We start from the raw sequence: 25,239 nt of genomic DNA, 5'->3' as shown, positions 1-25,239 counted from the left end.
AGAGGCTGGTAATGCAGTGAGCCCTCTGTGAGCCTTCCAGGTGTTCAAGTCTGGCCGAGAGGCTGGTAATGCAGTGAGCCCTCTGTGAGCCTTCCGGGTGTTCAAGTCTAGCCTAGAGGCTGGTAGCACAGTGAGCCCTCTGTGAGCCTTCCAGGTGTTCAAGTCTAGCCGAGAGGCTGGTAGCACAGTGAACCCTCTGTGAGCCTTCCAGGTGTTCAAGTCTAGCCGAGAGGCTGGTAGCACAGTGAACCCTCTGTGAGCCTTCCAGGTGTTCAAGTCTAGCCAAGAGGCTGGTAGCACAGTGAGCCCTCTGTGAGCCTTCCAGGTGTTCAAGTCTAGCCGAGAGGCTGGTAATGCAGTGAGCCCTCTGTGAGCCTTCCAGGTGTTCAAGTCTAGCTGAGAGGCTGGTAATGCAGTGAGCCCTCTGTGAGCCTTCCGGGTGGATGCGTGTCCTGCTTCTCCCGTGCCTCCGCCACTGTCAAGGAACTCATCATCATTCTACCTTTCATTCTCTGTTTATATAGCTATCATTTCCAGGGGTAGGGAATCTTTCTTCCTATACAGGCTATTGGATATTTATAACATCATTTATGGGCCCTACAAAATTATCAGTTCTGAAGATGGCTATGGGCAGCTAATGAGAAACTTATGAAACATGTTTGCTCTATCATGTATGCAATGAGTTTATAGGCTGTAGGCTGGATCTTCCCGCCCTTCCTCAGCCCCTTGACAGAGAATTTGGAATTATTCTTTGAAGTAAATATGAGTAAAATATGATTATAACAATATTCTAAGTCATTACACATCTACCAAGACAGTACAGAATAGAAAACATCAACTTTGGATGTCAGATAGGTACAGATTTCAATCTTAATTTTGCCCATTCACAATGTGTTTAAATTTGGGAAGACTGCTTAACCCTGATGATTGCAGGTTTCTCGCTTGTAGAAGGGGTACTCTGTCTTATTTTAAGGATTGAAGGTAAAAGGAGATAATGTACTTTGTGAGGTGTCTAGTACACTACACATTTCTATGTAGGAACTAATGTACAAATCTCATTTCAAAATTCTACACTAAGATGAGCAGATGTGTGGGACTGATTTATTAGGTGAGGTGTGCAGTTACAACAAAGCAAGGCTGAAGACAGATCCTGGAGCTCAGGCCAGATGGGAGGATGTGGACCTGGTTTTCTGAATGGCAAACCAGATTCAGAGGTCCATAACCAATGGTGGCTGGGGAATGGGGACAGTCAGGTAAATGTGCTTGGGGATTTCAGAAGTATGCTTTGGCATACCTGTGTATGACTGGAGCTAAAGAAGGATTCTGCATCTCTCTATTTTCTTCCCTGGAAGACTAATACATATACCTTCTTTCCTGAGCCTGGCTTTGGTAACAGCTGGAAAAGATGGCTGAGCTTGCCAAGTTACCTCAAGTTCTTCACAGAGATACAATAACAAACAGCAGAAGTTTGCTTTACTACACTGAGGAGAAATAACCCTGGACTTTATTAGAAGCTCAGCATCAACACTGGGCAAATATTTAATTATTCTTTACTTCTTATCTACTTTCTACTTGGCCACATTACATCCTACACAAAGGTAGAATAATTCTGAGACCAGGGAAAAACTGGATGGGACTGACTCTGTATGACATTTTTTTATTGTCACCTCCAGCCATGGCAGACAAAACTGTGATTATCTAGCACTATTCCTTTGTAAAATTACACTACAATGAAAACATAATTAATAGAAGCAGTTAAGAGAGGTGGATTGGATAGGAGGTTATAAATTTGCCTTTGAAGTGACACACAGAACTATGGTGTTAGAAGTCGTGGATACAGAGTAGATAGCAAGAGTCTCAGTTAGCTTTGCAGCAGTGGGGATGGTTGAGTGGAAGTTACTGGGAGCTGAGGTCTAGAAGGAAGGAAGGAAGGAAAAAAAAAGTAACAGGAGATCCCCGTTATCTGAGTCTGAGGGCATGGATGAAATAATTCTGATGAGATTGGATGTCTGGTAAGTGTCTACTATTTGTCAAAGGCTCAGCTGACCATCTCACATGTAAGAAACTGAATTTAGGAAAGCCTATATTATAGATGAAGACACTGTGGTCCAGAAAGTTAAGGAATGAAGTCGAAAGCTCAGCAGCTCTACTGGGGAGCCTATCTCCAAAGGAGATACTTTTGTTATGCTGTGAAGGCATAATGACAAGAAAAAAAAAGGCTGAACACATTTACTACGATGCAAGTTGTTCCTTGATTTTTTCATGTACAGTTGGTTGCACTGGATATGGAATTAGTGACAATGGACAGTTTACTGTTACAAGTTTGGTGGTCAATTGGAGATAAGAATCTCATGGAATTTCCTGTTCCAGGATGGCTTGAACTGTAATCTTGATCTCAACCTCCTGAGTAGCTAGGATTACAGGCATGAACCACTGGCACCTGGCCTTGATTAGATATCCTTTAAAGCTTCTATCTACTGGGTAGCTTAATTTTTTTTTAGCAATAAAATAACAGTACAGTCTAACATACACATATACACACACATATGCACACTATAGATACATACGTTTTTATAGTTTGCTTTCTATCAATGATAATATCCTTGAGGTGAAGGGTAACACCTAGGAGACATAAAATGAGCTATGTAGAGATGAGACCCTCCTGGGGGGTAAGGACTTGTGCTAATGACAGTGAAGTTTATGGGCAAGGCCTTAGAAATGAGATTTCTACTAGTTATTGAAGACTTCACTCACAGAGTCAATGAAGAGAGAGAAGCTTTGAAGAAAAGAGAAATGCACAGTCCTTATACTGATAATTTCAATTACCTCTGCAATTTGGAAGTGATGTCTCTTGCTGCGAGAAAACCGTGAAGGAGTATAAAAATGTTGCTAGGCAGAATTAATGATGTGACTGAAAAAATACAGCAGTTCTTGAGTTTCAAAAACATTTTATAGTAGTAATTGTGTTCTGCAATTATTTCCAGCAATGAAGAGTAATTTGGGTATGAAAGCAGAGAATTCAGACTGACAGAAACTCAAGGAAGTAAAAGAGATTTTAGGTTCTATTTCATCTATTGGATAAAATGGCCAACTGTGGAGCCAAATGATAGTTAGGATATTAATAAGTAAATTCATAAAGGGACTAAGTTTGTTCAACTTGGACTTGAAAGGGGAGAAAAGATCCTAGATCTTGAGTCAGGAGGACAGGTAAAGATGTTGTGGCCATTGAGGCCATGTGAATGACCATGAAAGTGGTGGAAATGGTTTGGATACAACAGCAGAGGTGGAGTCTGGGATGAACATGGTTATGATGTTTATAAGGTATCTGTTGAAACTACTATGCTAGATCTGAAGACTACCAGGAAGGTAGGGATAGAAACATAGAGTTTGGGAGGTGGTTGAAAAAGGAATCGTACAGACAATGAAAGTAAAACAACATGGATAAAGGAAGGAGGAATCAGGAAAGGATGCAGTTGGAGCAATTTGAGGAGGCTGACTTTGGGGAACACATAAGAATTAGTGAAATAGTTTCAGAAGGAATGGTGAACAAATATGGTGTGTCTGCCTTTTCTGGGTGAGAAAGCAAGTAAGGAGAGAAAGAAGGATAGGTAAAGGTAAAAGGAAGAGACAATAATCATGCCCCACACTGTAGACCTCATCTATTGTGAGAATAAAGAATTAATGAACAATCTCCAGAAGCAATTTCATGTTACGTGTGAGGCTACTGAAGTCACATGCTTCATTATGTGAATATTCTTCATGTCCTTAACATTTATTCTGAATCTATTTCAAGAATTCCCCTAAGCTGATCAGGCTTGGTCTTAACATTTAAATTCAACCATAGCTTCAGAGTCATGTAAAGGATAGATTTAACCAAATCTACTAATATTTTTCTTCTTATCCTCTACAACTGAAGATTATACTTTAGACAGCTAGTACTTTAAACTTGACAATCTCTCCCTCTCTATTTATATTTTCTATCAAGTAATGCGAATCTCATTCAATTATTGTGAAAAGACCTAAATATTGAGTTGTATAGTTAACATCAGACTGTGCAAAGTTCTCCTTTGCATATGTATCTATATAGTAGTACACATTATAAAACACTTTCGCAGGTAGCTTTCATTTAATCCTTGATACCAACATGTCAGTATTATCCACTTTACAGATAGGGAATCCGAAGACTGCAGAAGTTCAGTAACTATGTAATCATACTGGTAGAAGAGTGATGGAATTAAGGAATTAATTTGGGATTTCCGGTTTCAGATGCGTGGTGACTGTATTATACTGCCTCTGCTGACTTGCACAAATCCCCATCTTGTTACAAATAGGATTTCTGAGGTGGCTTCTGAGGTGGCATCATTAATATAAAGAATTAGATAGCTGGGCAATAAAATATAGTTCAAAGGACATTATTAAAATATTTCTCCTAAAATCGAAAGTTCAAGCCTAAAATCTCTGTCAGGTTAATCCTCAGTGATGTCAGGACTCTGTGGCTACAAATTGCACTCATGGAAATGGACAGATTATGGTCTAGCCTTTTTCTTTGTTGCTTGCTTGCTTTCTTCCTTTTTTTTTTTGTTAGTCATTGGGGCCTGAACTCTGGGCCTGGGCGCTGTCCCTCAGCTCTTCAGCTCAAGGCTAGTGATCTACCACTTGAGCCACAGCACCACTTCTGCCTTTTTCTGCTTATGTGGTGCTGAGGAATAGAGCCCAAGGCCTCAGGCATGCAAGGCAAGCGCTCTACCACTGAGCCACCTTCCCAGCCCTCTTTATCCCTTCTTCACATTAGATAGGCCTTTTACTTCTCATCTTCTCTTGATCCTTTTTTCATGTCAAGGAACCTATTCTCTACCACCCCTATCACTTGACAACTAATTGTACAAGGATTAAACAAGGGCATGAAAATAAGATCAGGACGAAGGTGGAAACGACAGGTGAGTTTGTTGGCATTTCTGTTTAAAGCAAATGATATAAAGAAAATATACTGCTATTAGAGTTTAAAAGCAATATTTATTTAGTCCAGAATGAAGGATATTATTAATGTATCAAGACTGAGTTATGAAAGAAATGTCACAAAAAATGCTAGAGAAAAACGATCAAAAACAAAGGAAAAAAAACGGTCAGAAGTAAAAGGTTCCAGAGACATGAAGACTAAAGTTAACTAATGTGGTATCCAGAATGAGATTCTTCAACAGAAAAAGAAAAGCACTTACAAATAGAAGAACACTAAACAAATACAGACTTTGGTTAGTAATACATATCTTATTAATATATGATATAAGATGTAAATACTAGAGGAAAAGTATGCTCAGCATATATGGAAATACTGTGCTTACTCTGAAACCTTCCTGGAAATCTAAACTATTCTGAAATTAAAAGTGTATTGAAAAAAACTATGGAAATTCAACCTAGGCAGCTTGTTAAAACATTACTTGTGAGACATCTGTTAGAAAATGCACTATTTAGTTCAAGAGCTCCCAGAAGTTTTGCTATGATGGGAAGCCTTGAAAAATGCTTTCTTGATGAGTCACTCTCCTTCAGAGGTTCAGGTCAGCTGCAAGTAATGATACAATATTTTATCAATAATTAAAATGCTGTAAGTACATTTCCAAGAATCTTTTTGCAAAAGCAACAGTTGTTCATAGCAACTTTCTCCTGAACTTTTACCCCCAGAAGGTTAGCATTCAGGAAGCTCAGCTGCTGTCTAACAAACTTAATTAATCAAAAAGTCATTTCCGAGCTGTAACTATGAGTAAAAGTGCTTCAAGTGTGCTAGCAAGCCTACAAGTTAATCAAAATGCTAATGCAGTACAAATTAAAGTTGTGATTAACATTTCACAGTAGCTGCTTAAGTGAATTGATCACACAAATGGGTTAAGCATTACTCATTTCCTATAGACCCAACCGGGAAAAGGGTTGTTATGTGGGCATGAGGAGAGGAGCTGGGGGTAGAAGGATCCTTCACAATAGCATCATATCATCAATAAACCATCACCAAATTGTCATACAAAAGCTTACAGGTAAAGTCACCCAGGGGGAAACTTCCTTCTAAATTATATTATAGTCCTTGAAGAGAGATTGCTTGTAAATCCACTAGAGTAAGTAAAGGTGTTTAATATCACAAAACCCACACATTTGTGTTAGTTTTGGACATGCTAAGTTTTGTATCAGCTCTGTCATTTCCCTAGTGAGGTATGGTACTTTGCTAGGTGGTGTTAAATTGTAACTTTGACTGTGCAGGACTATCACAATGCTCCATATCGTGGATTGTTCCAACTTGAAGAACACACCATTTAGGATCACGTTCACTTAGAACTGTTTTAAAAGTACTAATGTATCAATAAAATTTTATCTGGCTTCTGTGACAAGATAGGAGCTCCTTGACAGTCTGGCCAGGAAACAACCTGAATTAGACTTGACTCTGTTCTCTATGAATTTAATAAGGTCCATGAATGTTTGCAACAAATGGATTGTAATTTGTTGTTTCAACTCAGAGTTAGCAAGAAAAAAAATCTTCAGAATGTGTGGAAACACACACACAGACACATACAGACATATAGGCAATAAACCCACTTTTTCAATAATCCCCTGTGAAGGAAATGGAGTGGAAAAGGTGAAATACTTAATAATCATTAATGTTTTGTGGTGCTGGTCCTAGTGCTTGAACTCAGGGCTTGGACACAGTCCCTGACTGAGCGTTCGTGTTCAAGGCTAGTGCTCTACAACTTGAGCCACAGCTCCATTTCTCACTTTTTGGTAATTAACTGGAGATCAGTCTAACAGTTTCCTGCCAGGGCTGGCTTTGAACCATGATCCACAAATGTCATCCATAGATGTCAGCCTCCTGACATCACAATTACAGGCATGATTCACTGGTGCCTGAGGAAGAGTCAGCGACATTATTGCTATAGATAAGTTTCCAGGATGTGGCCACTCATGGTATTAACAGTCCTTCAGCTATACCCATAAAACAGATATAATATTTTCTCTCTTAATCAAAAATGATTTGTGTTGTAAACCCTATTATAACCACTACTCAAAGAAAATCTTTTCATTTGTTCTAATTATAAATAATTACAATATGAAAGTATCCTAAAAAAAGAATAGAAGATCTCATGTCATATTTATTATATCAAAATGGGTTTTACAATTATTGGATTGAGGATTTGACCAACTACTTCTTTCACTAATCTCAGAATACTTGGACATTTTCATTGCTCACTGTATTTGATTCTACAATTCTTTAACTCATTCCTCCAAATGACCCCTTGTCAATACACTGTCAACTCAGTGGGCTTGTGCTTAGTGTACATGTATGTAAACACTCCTCACAGGTCACCTTGGCATTGTCTCATAACAATTCTACCCTGGCATCATCAAGATCTTCTACGTGGAATCTGTGGCAAATGTGAGTTACCTGTTAAATACAGACCTGCTTCTAGTCACAGTATCTTTCAGGATTCTATTTTGCTTCCTTTATCTTTTTTTCCTTTTGTAGTACTGGGGATTAAACTCATACTCTTTCATTCTATTTTTGCCTATTCTTAGACTCTAAAATATCTGTATACACATGTGCATACACATCTTAAGCTTATTAATTAGCATATTTAAAAATAGATGGAAAGGATGGGTTTGATAACACATGCCTATCTGGAATACTAAGTGCCAGGCACAGACAGAGGTATTGTGGTTCAAGATCAGCCTAGGCAAAAATGTTAGTGAGACCCTGTTTCAAAAAATGAGCCTGCATGTTGTAAGACATACCTATAATCCTACCTGGCAGGTGGAGGTAGAATGGGTACAGGGTGAGGCTGGCTCTAGCAAAATGTGAAATCTCAAGTTGAAAAATAACCTAAAAGCATAGCTCAAGTGGTAGAAGTAGTGCTTAGCAAGTAGGGGAATCGTGAGTTCCAATGCTAGTATCAACAACAACAAAAAAAGAAAAAAAATTAGAGATGAAATGTTTTTTTCTTTTCAGAATGTGTGTGTAGGTTATAGAAAAATACCTTGGTTACATGAAATGTAGAACCCATTTCATTTTTTGGCTATTGTCTTTATGATAAATGAGAAAGTCTATTAGAACATTCTGACATAATTGGGACATGTAGCTTATATAATCTCACATGTGAAAAAGAAAGGCCTTTATATTAAAGGCAAATGCAAGAATCCATGAAAAGAATGAAGACTTAACATAGCTCCATAGAGGTGTTCCTTTTAAACATTGAATCACCTAGAATATTTTTCATATTTCTACAGCAGCCATCAAGTTCACCTTGGCCTACTCCATTAGGATAATGGGAACATGAATTCTATCCATATCAACATATGCCTTGTTATGCAGAAGACAGATCATTACATCCATCTTCAATAGTCAAGAGGAGATGTCCACTACCTTTTAAGCAATAGATAGTTCCTTTATTTGGAGACAAGTAAACACTGAGTTGCTTATTATTAACAGAAGTTTGAAAATTTTCAAGAAAGGCTAGTGTGAGGGCACCCAAACACACGCTCGCACACGCACGCACACCCACACCCACACACAAACCCAAACCCAAATAAACACAACCTCCTCTAATGGTAGATGAATAAAGACTTTACACAGGGGAGACCCATTAATGGTAGTAGTGATTAGCTATGAAAAAAATCCAAAACCTAACAATCTAAGCAGAGAAGTCAAAACTTAAAAAGAAAGAGGAATATCAAATGTGTGTGTATGTGTGTTTACTAGTAAAATCTATGTAGAAGTTACTCTAACATGCATATAACTTTTTATTATAAGGGTTCTCTTATAATTATGATAACATCCTTCTTCTAAGATTGTATCAACAGTCTAATCTTCCATTATTTTCAATTTCAGTTTTAGGAGAGAATATGATGAAGCAAGTGGTTAATTCCTGGGTCTATGTAGCATAATATAAATGTAAAAACATGAGAAGGATCATAGGCAGTTGCTACTGAAAAGGCAAACAGCACAACACTGGATGCTGTAGAGAGATGTAATTAAAGCAGTTACAAATATTCAATCATATTAACAAGTCCCTCTTAGAAACTGGTTAAAGTAATTATAGGCAGACTGTTGAAAAGGGAACCAGAGTAATTAAATGGAGGTGATTTAGTATACATTAAAGAAAGAATCAATTAAAAATATTCAGTCTAGTGGGAATTCTTGGTATAAAAGAAAAATAAGGCAGAAATTTCTGTGATTTTAGAATAACCTTGAAGATATTTTTAAAATTTATCTTTATAGGATAAAATAAAATACACTTTCATGATATGTGTAGCCTTTATTGAAGGCCACTTTTTATTTGTGATTTTTGTAAAGTTAATTTACATTCACCTGTGAAATGTAAGAGATTAATAATTGTACTATGATAGCAAAGGAGTCAATACAATGCAAAGCAATCATAAACAGAAAGTGGTATAAAGAAAGCCTTCTTTGAGTGCTTGCCACCATTACTACTGGTTATGAAGGTCTGCCTACTGGGGAACTATTAATAGTTATATATTTGATGGGCAGCAGGGGGTACAGGGATGAAGTGCAGTCCTCTAAATATTTTGGTAAAATTTGGTTCTTTACACATAGTAAATCCGATTTAAATTAGGAAAGATATGTTTCTACATGTGTTTATCATAGGAATGATGAAAACAGAAAATCATAATACTAGCAAATGTTTTATACAAATATCAATAATAGATGCTGAAAATAAAATAGGAAACATGATGAGAAACAGGTTACTCATATAATATAAAAGTATCTCCACAAAAAGATAATTAATAATTAGTATTATTTAAAAGTACCAAGAAAGACAAGGATCCTAGAGACATGACAATTAATTGCAATGAAGGATCTTGGAACAAAAAAGAGCATTAGTGGAATAAAATTCATGCAGATAAAATTTGAATTAGAGGGGCTGGGAAGGTGGCTCAGTGGTAGAGTGCATGCCTTGCATTCCAGAGGTCCTGGGTTCGATTCCTCAGCACCACATAAGAAAAAAGAAAAAAGCCGGAAGTGGCGCTGTCGCTCAAGTGGTAGAGCATTAGCCTTGAGCTGAAGAGCTGAGGGACAGCGCCCAGGCCCAGAGTTCAGGTCCCATGACCGGACCCCCCCAAAAAATTTTTTTTTGAATTAGATAGATAAACTAGTTATTAGAACTAAGAGGGAAGGGATAGTAGGGGGAAAACAAAGGAGGAGGCAACAGTGCTTGATAAAAAATGTACTCATTACCTTGCTCATGTAACTGTAACTCCTCTGTACAATATTTTCACAATAAGAAACTTATTAAAAAAAAGAACTAAGGTAATTAGATATTATACTGAGGTAAGAAGTTAACATTAGGAGAAGCTAGGTCAAGAATATGATAGAAATCTAATTTCAACATTATATAAAACTTTAATTCAAAGTCTGAAATTATTTCAGAATGAAAGACTGAGTTGAAAATGAGTAAAAAATTCACTAAGTATGAAAAACTCTGATATTATCAGGGCAAATGCACAATCACTACACCTGTAATCTCAGCACTAGGGAGGCAGAGACAAGAGGAACACAAGTTTAAGGCCAGCCTGAGGGACACAGTAAGATTCAGTATCAAAACACCGGGGTTGGGGATGTTGCTAGTGGTAGAGCACAAGCTACTGTGTATACAGGTCCTGGGTTTGACTGCCAGCACCACAAGGAGGTAATTACTCTTGATGACTTAATTTATAATATGCTGTTTTTTAAAATTATAATAAAGCATACTATTATATAATTGAGGTACACTTATATAATCAAGGAGAAAACTATTCTTTCTAAATATTACTGAGAAGTTTTAGAAATATTTAGTAAACCATAATCATCCCTAGGAAATAAATATAAAATTATCCAACAGTGGTAAAAAAAATACTTGACTGAGTCTCTTCCTCTAACAGCAAATTTAGAAACAGATTCCTCTGAAAACTGCTGTATTATAGCCTTATTGGCAGAGTGCAGACAAACAAGATGTCAATGAGTATGGATTATATTTTTCACTTGATATACATGTAAGATTAGAAAGCAAAAACCAACATATGTGCAAGTATAAAAACTTCTTCTTACATCTTCTATCCAATTCTTACTGACCCGTGAGTTCACTGACAAGTCAGTGTTTGAGGAAGGAAAAGTTACAGGAAACACAAATGAGTATCAAGGGCCTCAGCTAAAACTCTAACCTTGGTTTATAAAGTGTGACTAATAAGAAATATTAAATCATCATCCTAGAGAAGTAAACCATATGTTAGCCATAAACATGTGTCAGATAGCTTGTGCTTACTGTATTTAGAAATACTGCCATTTTAAAATGGCATTTTTATTTTTGACAATAAAAATGTTAAAGGCTCAATATAAAATGTTCACGTATTTTAGAAAAGCAGAAAGAAACATTTAAAAGAGCACTCCAAATCCTGCTATCCAGAGACAGCTACTGTTAAATCATTCCACATCTTTTCTCCAGGTTAGCTTAACCTATGTTGCAGCTATAACACAATTGTAATATTCTATAGTGTTCTATCACCTGAAAGTACTTAAGGTTATCTGCAAGCCTTTAATTTTTACAAATTAGGCCATCATGTATATTTTTGTACACATATCTTCACAGATTTTTTCCTACCTTTAAAAACAGCTAAAATCTTTCAAAGTATTTTTCTGACAGAAATGTCCAAAACAGGTACAATATACTTCTTCCCTCACTAAAATCTTCTCCTCCCAATAAATGGTAAGTTCCTTCCTTCCAGCTGCACTGGGAAAAAAACTCTGGGACCACTCATCCATTCAGTATATTATTTTAAATCTCATTTTTTTTAAGAGTCCAATAATTTCCCACCAGCCCCAATTTTAAAAATGGACTGGTTACCAATGCTTCTTATTCAGACATAAAACATTTAAGGCAGGAAGACTTCATTGATACAGGTTCAGTTCCACAATATAAGCAACTCTCAAGAAATACTATTTGTCAAGTTTTTGTCTTGAATCAAAGAACAATATTGACAATTATCTGAAAAAGCACTTCAAAGTACTCCTCCCTGTGTGTAATTTCCCACATAGGGAATTCAGCCTGGAGGCTAAAATTTCTTCATATATGTACTTCAACTGAAACAGTGTATTATCATATATTATCATATAATTTTGTATTGATTGCAAAAGCAGGTAAGTAACTAGTTTTCACTAAGATGGGTTATTTAAGCAATTTAGAAAATGTATACTGTGCCATGTTTTTTCACTAATTTTTTGTTACTTAGAAAACGTTTTTTCATGAAAAATGATTTATGTTAGCATATAATGAGTCCATTAGTTACTTATAAGTGAAGTAGTAGATACTTGACTTTCACAGTTCAATTACTATGGAAAATATTGATTTGGTGTAACTGTCATCACTGTTAGTGAACCGATGCTCTAATGGCTTTCTTTTCATTCAAAGTAAACATTAAAATCCTTACTATGGTCCACAAACTCTCTGAACAAAGACCCCATTTTCTCTCCCATCTCTCCCATCTATTTCTAGTCTCATTTCCAGTCATTGCTTTCCATGTTTGATTTTCCTTGAATACAAGGAGTAACTTCCTATATGAGAACTTTGGCAATTAGATTTTTCAAAAAGTCTCTTCACTTCATTTTTCTTAATTAATTAGCTCTAAATGACATAAAAAATCTTTCACATTGTTTCACTGGGCTTTACTGCATTTAAAAAACAGTTCCTATGAGTTACTATCTGGTCTTTCTCTCTGTCTCTGTCTATCTCATACACACATCTTTTTTTCAAGACAAATCTAATTATGTAACCCAGGCTAGCCTGGAACTCAAAACCTCCTTTATCTGCCTCCCCAGTGTTGGGACTATAGGTAAGTGCCAATATGTCCCAATGAGTTGAATTTTGAATTGAGAGTACCCTCCCCCTTGAGCGAAAGTCTATAGCAGCAGAAGCTCTTGCCTGTTCAATGCTCAATTCACAGAAAAGTATTTTGCTTTCAATACATTTTAGTTGAATGGGTCTTTGAAATTAGCATTGTAATGTATTTGTATTTGCTTTTCTTTTGGAAATTCATAATTTAATACACTTTTCTCGACAGTGCTAACATAATGTAAAAAATATTTGATCACTTAGGAAAAGAAGGGTAGAAGTGGTGGAAGAAAATATGTGTGTCAAGGATGCCTTTCATACCTGACATACTCTTAGAGCTTGGTCCAAGACAGTCTTGGTATCAGTGTCATAATCCGGGCAGGGCAGCATGGCTCGGCTAAGATGTGCCTGTAGCAGGAGATGTGCTTTGGTGTGAGGGCTGTCAAATGAATGAGGATTTACTTCAATGGGAAGACATTTTGCTAGTTCACTGTTCATATGGTCTTCATTGTGTCTTACTGGCAAATCTGTATATTCTTCTGCATCCTGAAAAATATAAGAATGCACTTTTTAAATTTACTTATTGACTTAAAACACAGTTTAGGAAAAACATAAATAACCAAATTTGTCTTAGAATTCTGCTTTGCTCAATTCTATCACTAATTCATAAGCAAAAGCCAGAACTATCTAATATATCTGATAAGCATGATGCTCTAATGTGTCTACACATGTATCATACACCACATGACTACTAGGCACAGCACATCACCATGACAATGTGGCCATGGAAGGAGAAACCGGGCCATCAGGGAAGCAGACAAACGCCACAGTCTGATGAACGCTATGATATTCTAAGCATAAAGTCATGAAGAGACATTTGGTCTGGGAAAGCTGCTGCTTTCAAAGGTCAGGAAGAGCTTTTTTGAAAGTGATGCTTAAGCTAAAATATGGAATGAGGGTAAGATATAAGGCAGGCTGTAGGAGGTAGCAAGAATAGGATTAGTAAGGGAAGAAAACGGTGAAGAGTTGGATCATGAATTTATAATGTACTATAATCTATTAGTTAAAGCTAACTATTCTGGAATAAGGGGGTATATGGGTATTCTCTTTATCTTAGAAGGTTCAGTAGGTAATTACTGACTGATATTATGGAGACTATATTTCACTATTGAACCCTACATACGTAGACTTTTCCATTAAAAGTAGACTGACCTACTTTTATGAGTATTTGCAATGAGAGAAAAATCTAATTTTTCAAATATACACTTGACATTGGGCCTGTGCCTGTTGACATCAACCACAATTAATATTCACTGTTTAATAGTGTTAGAATAATAAGGATAATATTTATCTTCCCTCAATACAAGAAAAGACAATATATATATATATATATATCAATGACCTTCCCAGGACTGAGCATAGGGCTATGAAAGAGAGTCATCCTTGAAATAAACAAAACAAACAAGGTGAGATATACTATTGCTCCAGCTTACTACATGGGGACTTTTGAGGTTAAGATAAAGAGAGGAATCCAAACAAATCTGTAAGATTCCTTAGCTAAAAGTCTAAGGATAGGGAGGTAGCTAACATTTGCATAAAAGAAGATCAGAGGAGACAGATTTAGGGGGACAGAAAATGTTTGTACATGCTTTCAGAGATGTAGGAGGTCCCTCTTTGACACTTCAGCAGAATAATGCATAGCGCATGCTTATAAGAAAACTACTCAAAGATAGAAAGATGGAGAGAGAATCTTGCTCTAACAGTGCCACGAATAATGCCTGTTCCTTCCAGACACTTACAATTCATAGGACACAATATAGAGAAGAACACTATTTACTGCCTAAGGATTGGGCAGTGATTAGCTCTCTAATGTAAACTATTTAGTGAGTTCGTAATAAATTAGAAAAGTACAATCTAAAAGGACCAAATGCTCAAATAAGTAAACTGAATTCTATAACAAACTTCAGGATTACAATGTGAAACATTTACTCTTCTAATACCATAGCTAGAAAATTCATGAAGAAAAATTGGTATAACAGAGAAGTTGAACAAGAATCACAAATATAGTTAAAGATCTTATAAACACATATCTTTCAAAAATTGGTAATATGCCCAAGCCCAGAGTTCAAGCCCACGACTGACCAAAAAAAAAAAAGCTCAAAAATTGGTAATACAAATAGCTAAAAATTAGCAATGTAGTAAAATAAAATAATATTATCAACTAAGCTGACATGATAGACATTTATAGAATACCAAACCCAGTAACACTAGAATAAACAGTATTCTCTAAAAACATAGACAGCATTTAATGAGATCGATCAAATTCTGGGCCATAAAAGCCAGGTCAAGAAGTCACATACCAGTATCAGAAATGACAGGATGGATACAACTACAAATTTCATAGGCATCAAAAGGATAATAAGAAATAATATGAACAGACTTATTCTGTCAGTGCAAAAACAGATAATAAATGAAATTCACACAAAAAGAAATAAGTAATCTGAAAATCCCTACATGTATTAAGTAAATGTAAGTTTTAGTTAGAAAATTCTTACAAGGGAAATTACTTACATGCCATGGTAGATTACTTTGGGTATTTTACCAACATTTAAGGAAGAATTAAATCCAATTTTGTATTAATTTTTCTTTGCTTTTTTTTTGTGTCAGTTATGGGGCTTGAACTCTGGGCCTGGACCCTGTCCTCAGCATTTCAGATCAAAGCTAGTGCTCTACCAATTGAGCTACAGCGCCACTTCCGGTTTTCTGGTTGTTAATTGAAGAGTCTCACGGACTTTCCTGCCTGGGCTGTCTTTGAACCGTGATCCTCAGATCTCAGCCTCCTGAGTAGCTAGGATTACAGGCATGAACCAGAAGTCCAGTAGTGCCAGTTTGTATTAATTTTTTTTTTTTTTGGCCGGTCGTGGGGCCTGGGCGCTGTCCCTCAGCTCTTCAGCTCAAGGCTAACACTCTACCACTTGAGCCACAGCACCACTTCCGGCTTTTTTTTCTTTTTGCTTATGTGGTGCTGAGGAATCGAACCCAGGGCCTCATGCATGCAAGGCAAGCACTCTACCACTGTGCACCTTCCTAACCCATATTAATTTTTCCAAGTAACAAAAAAGTAATATTGTCTTTGCCTCCTTTGGGAAAGATCAAAAAGCTGTAGCCACGTGATTAAAATTTTAGATCTTTTATTAAATTAGGTGTCTATTTTATATGTGCCAGTACCAAGTTGTTTTTGTTACTATGGTTATGTAGTACAATTTGACGTCAGGTATTATGAAATCTTTAGCATTGTTCTTTTAGCTCAATATTTGTTTTGACTACTTGGGGTTATTTAAGCTTCCACATGAATTTTCAAATTCATTTTCCTTTTTTAGTTTTATTTTTTTAATTAGCACACATTAAAAGTACTAGAGCTTCACTGTGATAACTATCAATACATATAGTCTCAGATGTCCCTTGTTCCTTCCCCTTTTCCAAATAGTTCTTCATTATGCTCATTTTTGATTTATATGAATTATACTAGGATTTTTAAAAAGTTTTTTTTTATTGTGAAAATACCATACAGAGGGGTTACAATTACATGAGCATGGTAATGAGTACATTTCTTTTTTTTTTTTTAATTGTGAAAATACCATACAGAGAAGTTACAATTACATGGGTAAGATAACGAGTTCATTTCTTATCAAGCATGGTTGCCTGCTCTTTGTTTCCCCTTCCCATTCCCTCCCATACTCCCCCACCTCTCCCCACATGAACCCACCCCCCTCACCAAAGTTGTAAAGTTCATTTTTCGACATAACAACTTGTACATCTCATTGTTGCAATGGGTCCACCTGTATCACTAGTTAAACGATTTATTTTTTCCCTTCCCCTCCACAAATTATACCAACATCAGTACAGTGAAAGCAGGGATTATACCGTGAGGGAGGGACATACAAGCAACATAGAAATCATCTTATAAATATGTTAGAAACAATTGCATGAAATAAAAAAAATTTGAATACTTACCAAGCATTGTTGCCTCCTCCTTTGTTTTCCCCTACCATCCCTGTCCTCCCATCTCCACGACTATTACCCCCACCCCCAAAGTTCGTTTTTGGACACAGCATCTTGTACCCATTGTTGCAATGGGTCCACCTGTATCCCTGTTTTTTTCCCTTCCCCTCCCCAAATTACATCAACATTAGACAAAGTAAAAACAGGGGCTATACCGTGGGGGAGGGACATACAAAGCAACAACAACAAAAAATCATCTTATAAATATGTTAGAAACAATTGTAAGAAAGAAAAAACCACTTGTGTCCTTATCTTGGGGTTCATTTCGCCTAACATCATCTTCCCTGATCTTTTCTGCTTGTCTCAGACACATTCTAGTTATGGCAAATAAGGAAAACCATGGGACCTAAGTTACCTTGGGCCTGGCTTACTTCACTTAATATAATTTTTTGCAAGTCTTTCCATTTCCTAACAAATGGGGCAATGTCATTCTTTCTGATGGAGGCATAGAATTCCATTGTGTATATATACCACATTTTCTTGATCCATTCATTTACTGAGGGGCATCTGGGTTGGTTCCATATCTTAGCTATGGTAAATAATGCTTCAATAAACATAGTTGTGCTGGTAGCTTTAGTGTGGTCTTGTTTGTGATCATTCAGGTAAATGCCCAAAAGTGGGATTGCTGGGTCACAGGGGAGCTCTATGTGGAGTCTTTAGAGGAACCTCCATACTACTTTCCAAAGTGGTTGCATGTAGTTGCAGAGCTTCTGCATGGCAAAGGACATAGCTAGCAAGATCAATAGAAAGCCCATGGATTGGGAGAAGATTATACTAGGATTATGATGGAAATTTTCACTAACACATCTACAGATTCAATCTAAGCATTCATTTGCATTTTAGATTCTGTCTAAATACAACACTTTATCTTGAAGAAAATACAATAATTCTCTTAGCACTGCAAATAAATTGACTTTCCACTGACAGTATATAAAAAGTTTAATTAAAATTAAAAATATGGAAAGTAGAAATCTAAGTATTAGTTAATAGTATTATCTAAATTCAAAAATCCGATTCACTCAACAGATCTTGTTCAAATTTAATTATATATATTATACAATCCTTTTCCTTCCACAGAGAGATCAATTCCATGAGCCTTAGCTTCTATACATTTCTGAAAGTGTAGACATCTTCCTGTGTATGAAATAGTAGGCAAAGATGTGTATTTAAAAATATAGCACGAAAAAAAAATATAGCACGACTCCTACATGCAACCAACTGCTTACTTTGGTGCTTAAGAAACAGTGATCTGCTCTAATGCTAGAGGTAAAACTTGGTGGTGTTGAAACAGTATGCCAATGACACACTATTATTCTTATTCTATTTGCCGGGCTTCTCAGGTAACTTTGATTATGGATTTTTTTGTTTATTTTATTTCTTAACTTTTGAAGACTAACTCAACAGAAGATGTGGTGACACTTTTCTCTAAACCATCCTGATTTTGCCAAAATTATCTGATTTATTGCTTTAATCTCTTTATTCATTAGCTTTGCCAATCTGTTCACTGCCAGTGGGGTCAGTATCATGAGTCTAATGGGTGAGAACATTTTAGCTTGGAAAATGTTCTTCACTAGAGTCATCTACATTTAATAAAGGGCTATTAGGTTGTTAGTGCAAGTATCCAAAGACAATAGTCTTATGAAAACAATTTAAATGATGTCTTGTAGTGTATATAAAAATCTTTCAATTAGGAGTTCTCTGATTTTTTTTATCTCTCTCTCTTTCTATGCATATGTTGAAGAAAACCAGCAAGAGAGCGAGACTGCAATGAAATTGACCACACATAAAGTAAAATGGCAGACAAGTGTATGGAGGAGAAGGGTATCCTTGAGTAGACTATTGCTGCGCTGAAAGCTGTGAAAATTATATTCTTAAAGAAAGATAAAGATGAGGATAATTTATGATAAACATCTTAATTGAAAAAGGAGGAGTGATTTTTCTTATAAGAAAAATAAGAAATTATTACTATATTACATTTCAAATACAAGTTAAATCTGCATATATGTCTTCATTGATTTTTACTATTACATTGATTGTACTATTAAATTAACTTATCACTAGATGATTAAGCTTACTTTGGTAAGTAAGGCCTTTTCCATTATTAAATTTTACACAGGTAACATTGCTAATCTTCAAAGCAGGTGATAGGTAGTTTATAAATGTTCATAAAATGTCAAATTACCATCAGTTACTACTAAAATCAGCTTCTTCAGAAATGATTATTTTGTTTCAGTATACTACCTTTTTTGCTAATAGTGTGTAAATGAAAGGGAATCTAGAGAATGTGTTAGTAAGGAACTCCTCCCCTAAAAGGTCTCACAGATCATGAGGACTGTGTGTGGTAGGGTGTGAGGTGCTGGAGAGAAGGCGGGACCTGAGAACTGATAGAACAGAAGGACCTTCGGTGCTGCCATGTACAAGCTCTGTGACCTTCTGAGAGTAACTGTACCTCTCCAAGCCCCAAGTTCCTCATCTTAAATTGGGATTAGTGTGAAGATTCAATGAGACAATGTATATAAAGTATTTAAACGTGCAGTCTTGTTATAAAGTCAGACATTATGATACTGATAATAATTTCCCACATCTAACATCATATAGAATGTAAACTGGGTTTTAAGATGTAATTCTTTTTTTTTTTTTGTTAGTCATGGGGCCTGAACTCTGGGCTTGGGCACTGTCCCTCAGCTCTTCAGCTCAAGGCTAGTGATCTACTCAGTTGAGCTACAGAGCCACTTCCAGCTTTTTCTGCTTATGTGGTGCTGAGGAATGGAACCCAGGGCCTCATGCATGCAAGGCAAGCACTCTACCACTGAGCCACCTTCCCACCCAATATTTGAGTTTTTTACACTTTTCACTTGTAAATATTTGCTTATAGCCATGCAAGTACATTTATCATCTGAAATTTAATTGACTTAAAATATGATTCTTAAAATATTGTTCAAAGAAAAAAAAGCTGAATGCTTTACTAATAGTTATACATTTGTTTTGTTCAAGTAATATATCACTTTCTAAATATTGTTTGAGAGAAAATGTGTTCATAATATTGGAGACAGTCAAATTAAATTTTATCTTCTTGAACTACAGATTTGATATTGTGGGCTTCAGCTCCAATATCCAATTAAATTTCTTTAAAATCCATAATAATTAGATGTTCAAAAATTACTCTCGTGAGTGAGAAATAGGCTCTTTTCAGTGGAAATAATTTAAAATGCTATGGAAAGGGAAAAGTAAACCATTCATTCCACAAACCTGGAATAACTTTCCAAGGAAAAATTACATTACTTTGAAACCTGATAGGGTTTTCTAGTTAAAACTCAAGTGCCATGAACCACTAAGATGAATAAATATTACTGTTTCAGATGAATGAATACAAATATTAAGAGATGTCTTTTTTGCTGTTGCTATGAGGGGTGGTTTGACTATGGAGTCCAGAAGCAGAACTAAAATGAACACTGACTGGAGACAGACAACTGCTACTTAATCTCCAGTTGCTCTGCCAGACTCTCCTGTGAAATCCACAATCACTTATTTCTGGAATTCCATTTCACAATTTTTCTTAGCTCTTTAGAATGTGACATGCTTGTTTCACCATTTAGTTCTTTCATCCCTCAAGTATTTTTATTTTGGCTGTTGTAAAATATACACTAAGGATATGAAAACAACAACAACTTGGTTTAGATAGCTTAGAAAAGCAGTAATCTCAAGATAAGCAAAGAAAACAAAATAATCAAAATCCTTGCTTAAAAACAAACTGACAATCAAAAACTCTTTCTAGCCACTTTTTCCCAATAGAATACTCTCCTTCCAAATTGCTCCTCTAATTTTAAACAACTTGTCTAGTTAATTTCCTGTGTGTGATCACTGACTCTAAGTGAGGTTCATTTTCTTATCTACATCATGTAGGTAATTAAAGGAAATTGAAAGTGGGTAGTGAAGCTTTTATGCAACTGGGATTGAAGCTGAAAGGAGGGCAGTGAGGTCAGTGGAGTCCATTATATTCTTATGACAGAGGCTGGTTTGTCTGCCTTGTCCCTGTTTATTTAGTGTAGGCTGGACAGACTACTAAGTGCAAATCTGTGTCTCTGATTTGCCCAGCTGTCCTTGAATAAAGACATCTTCCCCTGCAAATGCTAAATGACAGTGATTGACAATCTATGATGAACTCTGCTTGTAACCCCCTGCTACTGTTTTTAGATTACAAAAGGAAAAAAAAAACAGAATAAAGAAACATCTTTCGTAAGCACATCAAATGATCCCTGCTGTTCACTCAATACTTTCCATTTTGTTTCCCTTTTCATTACAAACCTCAATCTGTTCTACAAATGCCCAAAAACTCAGCTATTCCACATAAAGCAAAAAGGAAAAATAATCTCTGCTACTACATTTTGCTCGTAAATTTATATTGGTTTTTAGTTTACAGGAGATATACATTCCTATACAATAGTTTATTCACATCATGTGCATTACTTGTTGTTCCCCTAAGAACACACAGCAGTCTGTGCTTCAGTGGCTAGCTAGCACCCGTATTAATTAGGGCACCAGCAGTTTTACTTAACGTGTAAATCTTACTTGGACTTCTGGCCCTTAAACACACTGTACAACTTTGCCTTTTAGATTTGTTAAATAATGATCAAATACTTAAAATGTACATAGGCATTTTCTTTAATGAAAGTGTACAAACAAAAAAATGTTGTTTGAGTGTGTTTCTACCATGTATAGTAACTATAAGAGAACTTCACCTAAGCAAATTATGGAGAGGTGAGGAAAGGTAGCCAGTGGGGGGTTCATGCTTGGCCTCCTGTATACATTACATAACAGTAATCTAATGCTTTTATGTCACTGCACACACCACTGCCTACACTGAACTCAATAAACTGCAAGATAAGAGGGCACTTACACAGTGAGGATGGTAGCCTGATCAATGTGAGAGAGGAAAGAAGCTTTATGCTACAACTTAATCTCTGTCATGGGAAAAGTAAAACTTATAAAGTTAATGAGTTCTAGACTTTAAGTAGCACTTGATTAATTTGTAACATTTTGAGGCGCTAAAACAAACCAAAATTAGTTTCTCACATTCCAGTGCTGTCTTTTGGCCACTGAAGCTTTAGAACAAAACGTTTCAGTAAATTTCCCTGATAGGAACCCCACTAGATTTCTGTGCCTTCTGAGGTAATAAATTTATTGAATGCATCGTATTTTATAACAACATTTGAAAAGTAATCAGGCATTTACTAACCCAGGTCTGGATAGATGAAGGGACTAGAAAACATGTCTCATATTATCTTTGTCCATTACTTCAAATTGCCTTTTTCAATTGCTTATTAAAATTGTAGCATAACTTTCTGCTTATGTTATTAAACATATGTAATTGCTACTGTTTTACCTTGGTTCAAACTAACTACTTAAACTGTGTAAGTTACATATTAATGTACTCACAAAATAAGCTTCTAAAGTAAAACTTACAAGAAATAACTGTATTCTCAAAGCTCATTGAACTCATGTTACAGACCATGATAGACAATTTGCCCCATGAAAGTTAGAATGTGTTTGTGACTTTAACTAAGCATCACTATCCCACAATACTGTGAAATTTGGGAAATTATGTAATCACTTAATCACAATAAAGAATTTGAAAAAAAAACTTAGCAGACTTAAATGGTCTCTATAATGATCACAAAATTCAGGTTAAGATCTAGGAATAAACTTAATATTCCACTGCCCATGTAATTGTAACCCCTCTGTACAGTATGTTCACAAAAAATACAATAAAATAAAAAAAACTTAATATTCCAGTTTAAAGAAAAAAGTAAAAGGAAGGCTCTAGGTAAGGAAATATTCATTGCAAAATAATAAAGCTAAGAGCTAGTTAATGAAGTAATAACCTATTGTTTTTCCAACATTAAACTTGTTTCACTATAAAAAGCATCAACATAATTATATGCAGATGGAAAAATAGAAATTTTGATGGATATAGTTATAATTTTCATAAGATCTATGTGTGTACCTTCCAGGGCTTATGTGAGTCTGATCTGTATCAATGTCTTAAACTTACAGACATATGTTGGGCCTCCAAGCAACTTAGGGAAAGCATAGAATCATTTGCCAAAAATAAATATGAATAAGAAATAACACTTTATTCTTTCCATTGTAAGAAGGACCACCTGGTTGACAGCTGGATTTTAAGGGATCTAACAATAGTGGATACCAGCAGGTCTGTTGTACTTAAAATAATTTCAGTGGTAAGAATTCCATCAGAAACTTCTATTTTCCAGGATTTATAGCTAAGTCCTTAAAAAATTGCTCTTTGATGAAACTTGAAAAAAATTCCTCAGTTTTCAAGGATATAATAAAAATTCCTTATAGCTTAACAATGTTTAGATATTTTCCTTTGAAGAAATAAAAATCTTGAGGCTATCATGTTTGAATCCTGAAAGGGGAAATTGAGATTAATGACAATGTGTAATAATTATATAAAGCTAAAAGCAACAGTCTACAATCTATCTTTAAAAGCAAAACAATTTTTTTCTTATCTTTCTGTTGATTCTGAACTTCATATACATATTAGAAGGGACTTTCTAATTTGTATGTCTATAGGCACAGAGAATATAGCAAACATAAAATAGAAATAAACATCCAGAAGAGAAAAGATTAAGGTGTAATTGTAAAGCACAACTAACCTATTCAATATCTTTTGAAGATTCTTATTCTAAGAGGTAAGAAATATATGTGGAAAATTCTAAATAAATCCAAAAATAAAATATCAACATAAGCCAATATACAAGAAGTATCATAAGGTAAGGTAAGAGTAATGACAAATAAGTGAAACAAACTGGTAAGAGTCACTGAAGCTGAGTTAAGGGCATTTTAAGAGGGAACTGAGCCAAGGTGGATGGATGCAGGTCAGATCCATTTTCCAGTTGAGTAATAAGAAAACTTCTCATGTTTAGAATGTCCAGAGTATGGTTAAAGGTGACAATAAGAACTTTAATCAGGAAAACGGGAGGAACTAATTTGGAAGACTTTAATTGGTGCTGGTAAGAGAAATAACATTGTGGAGGGCTTCTGCAGCTAGGAAATAGTCTTTTACTATCTATATAATTTTAGCTAGTGGAGAGGAGAAATGATGCTTTAAATACACACTGGTAGGGGTAATCTGGTAGGTTAAGCAGGCAAGAGATAGGAAGATTTTTCAGGAGATTGTGTAGTACAACTCTTTGGGAATGGGATAATGAATAAACATTTTTCTTTTTCAAAAGGATGAATTTGAAAACATGATAAACAAAAGAATGAATGAACTTGATATCTGGTTTAATATGTGAAATTGGACAGCAGGATGGGAAGAGTTAGATTAGCCTAAGGGATTCATCTTGGATATAAAAGAGAATGAAAATATAATCCTCAGTCTTCTGGACATGATAAGGAACAAGATTTTAGACAGTCTGAATTTGGGTCACAGAAGGAGGATGTAGGAATGAGCAAGTAGAAGTATGGCACTATAGTTGACAAGGGAAATCAAGGGAAATCAAGGTCTATTTAGAAAGAAGATTTAAAACAGTAACAATTTTGGTGTAATTCCAGAAAGTGAGTACATAGGGAAGCAGACAATCAAGAAAGAGGATTTGAGACCAACTAAGGCAGGCACTAGTTGAGGACCCAATAAGAAAGCATAAAAAAGAACTGGGTAAGACATGAGTACCAAAAACTATAAAATCAAAGGCCAAAGAGAATGAGCCTCTACAAATGAGCCTCTACCTAGGAATTAGTAAGCCCATGGATCTCCAAATAGTTTGGACAATGGTAATTCAAAATATAAATGTATAGAAAAGTGGAAACAGTGATTTGAGATCTCTCCATTCCACCTGCCTGGTAATGAACAGGCAAAAGAGAACAAGATATTCATTTAAGGAAGAGGTGGTAAAACCAAAAAGAGAGATTTCTTCTTTCCAGATTTACACAGGCTTGCACATGTTTGCATGGGTGCTTTTCCAGTTAAAAATTACTTTAAAGTTTGTATCAAGATAGTTAATGAAAATTTCTTTCACATAGGAGCTAAAGAAAGGCCAAAACAGAAGAGTACTGAAGCCAGCTGTGGAAACATCGTCATATGAACATATTGCCCCTCATCGAACTCTTCTTTTTGAGTTGTTCCCATTTTGGTGCTGTTAAGAAAAAATCTGCTATGAACGTATTTGTAGAAGTTTTGTTTGAGCACAGTTCAATTCTCTTGAGTGCGTAACTATGAGTGAAATTAGTGTTATATAGCAACTCTACCTAACATTTTGAAGAACAGCCAATCTATTTTCCAAAGTGGTTGCATTTATAT

At 35.7% G+C, this 25,239-nt stretch overlaps 1 protein-coding gene across 1 annotated transcript in view; it reads right to left on the bottom strand.

Moving 5' to 3' along the window:
• Nucleotides 1–25,239, bottom strand: part of Ascc3 (activating signal cointegrator 1 complex subunit 3) — a 233,091-nt gene that overhangs the window by 12,563 nt on the left and 195,289 nt on the right. Inside the window, exon 37 of the mRNA XM_013022420.1 lies at nt 13,176–13,400. Within this exon, the coding sequence (XP_012877874.1) occupies nt 13,176–13,400 (225 nt within the window). The remainder of the gene's footprint in view (nt 1–13,175; nt 13,401–25,239) is intronic.

This window comes from Dipodomys ordii, unplaced genomic scaffold (assembly GCF_000151885.1).
Source record: "Dipodomys ordii isolate 6190 unplaced genomic scaffold, Dord_2.0 Scaffold62, whole genome shotgun sequence".
NCBI classification, from domain to species: domain Eukaryota; kingdom Metazoa; phylum Chordata; class Mammalia; order Rodentia; family Heteromyidae; genus Dipodomys; species Dipodomys ordii.
The sequence above is the reverse complement of the archived record's forward strand: the minus strand, read 5'-3'. Positions and strand labels throughout refer to the sequence as shown.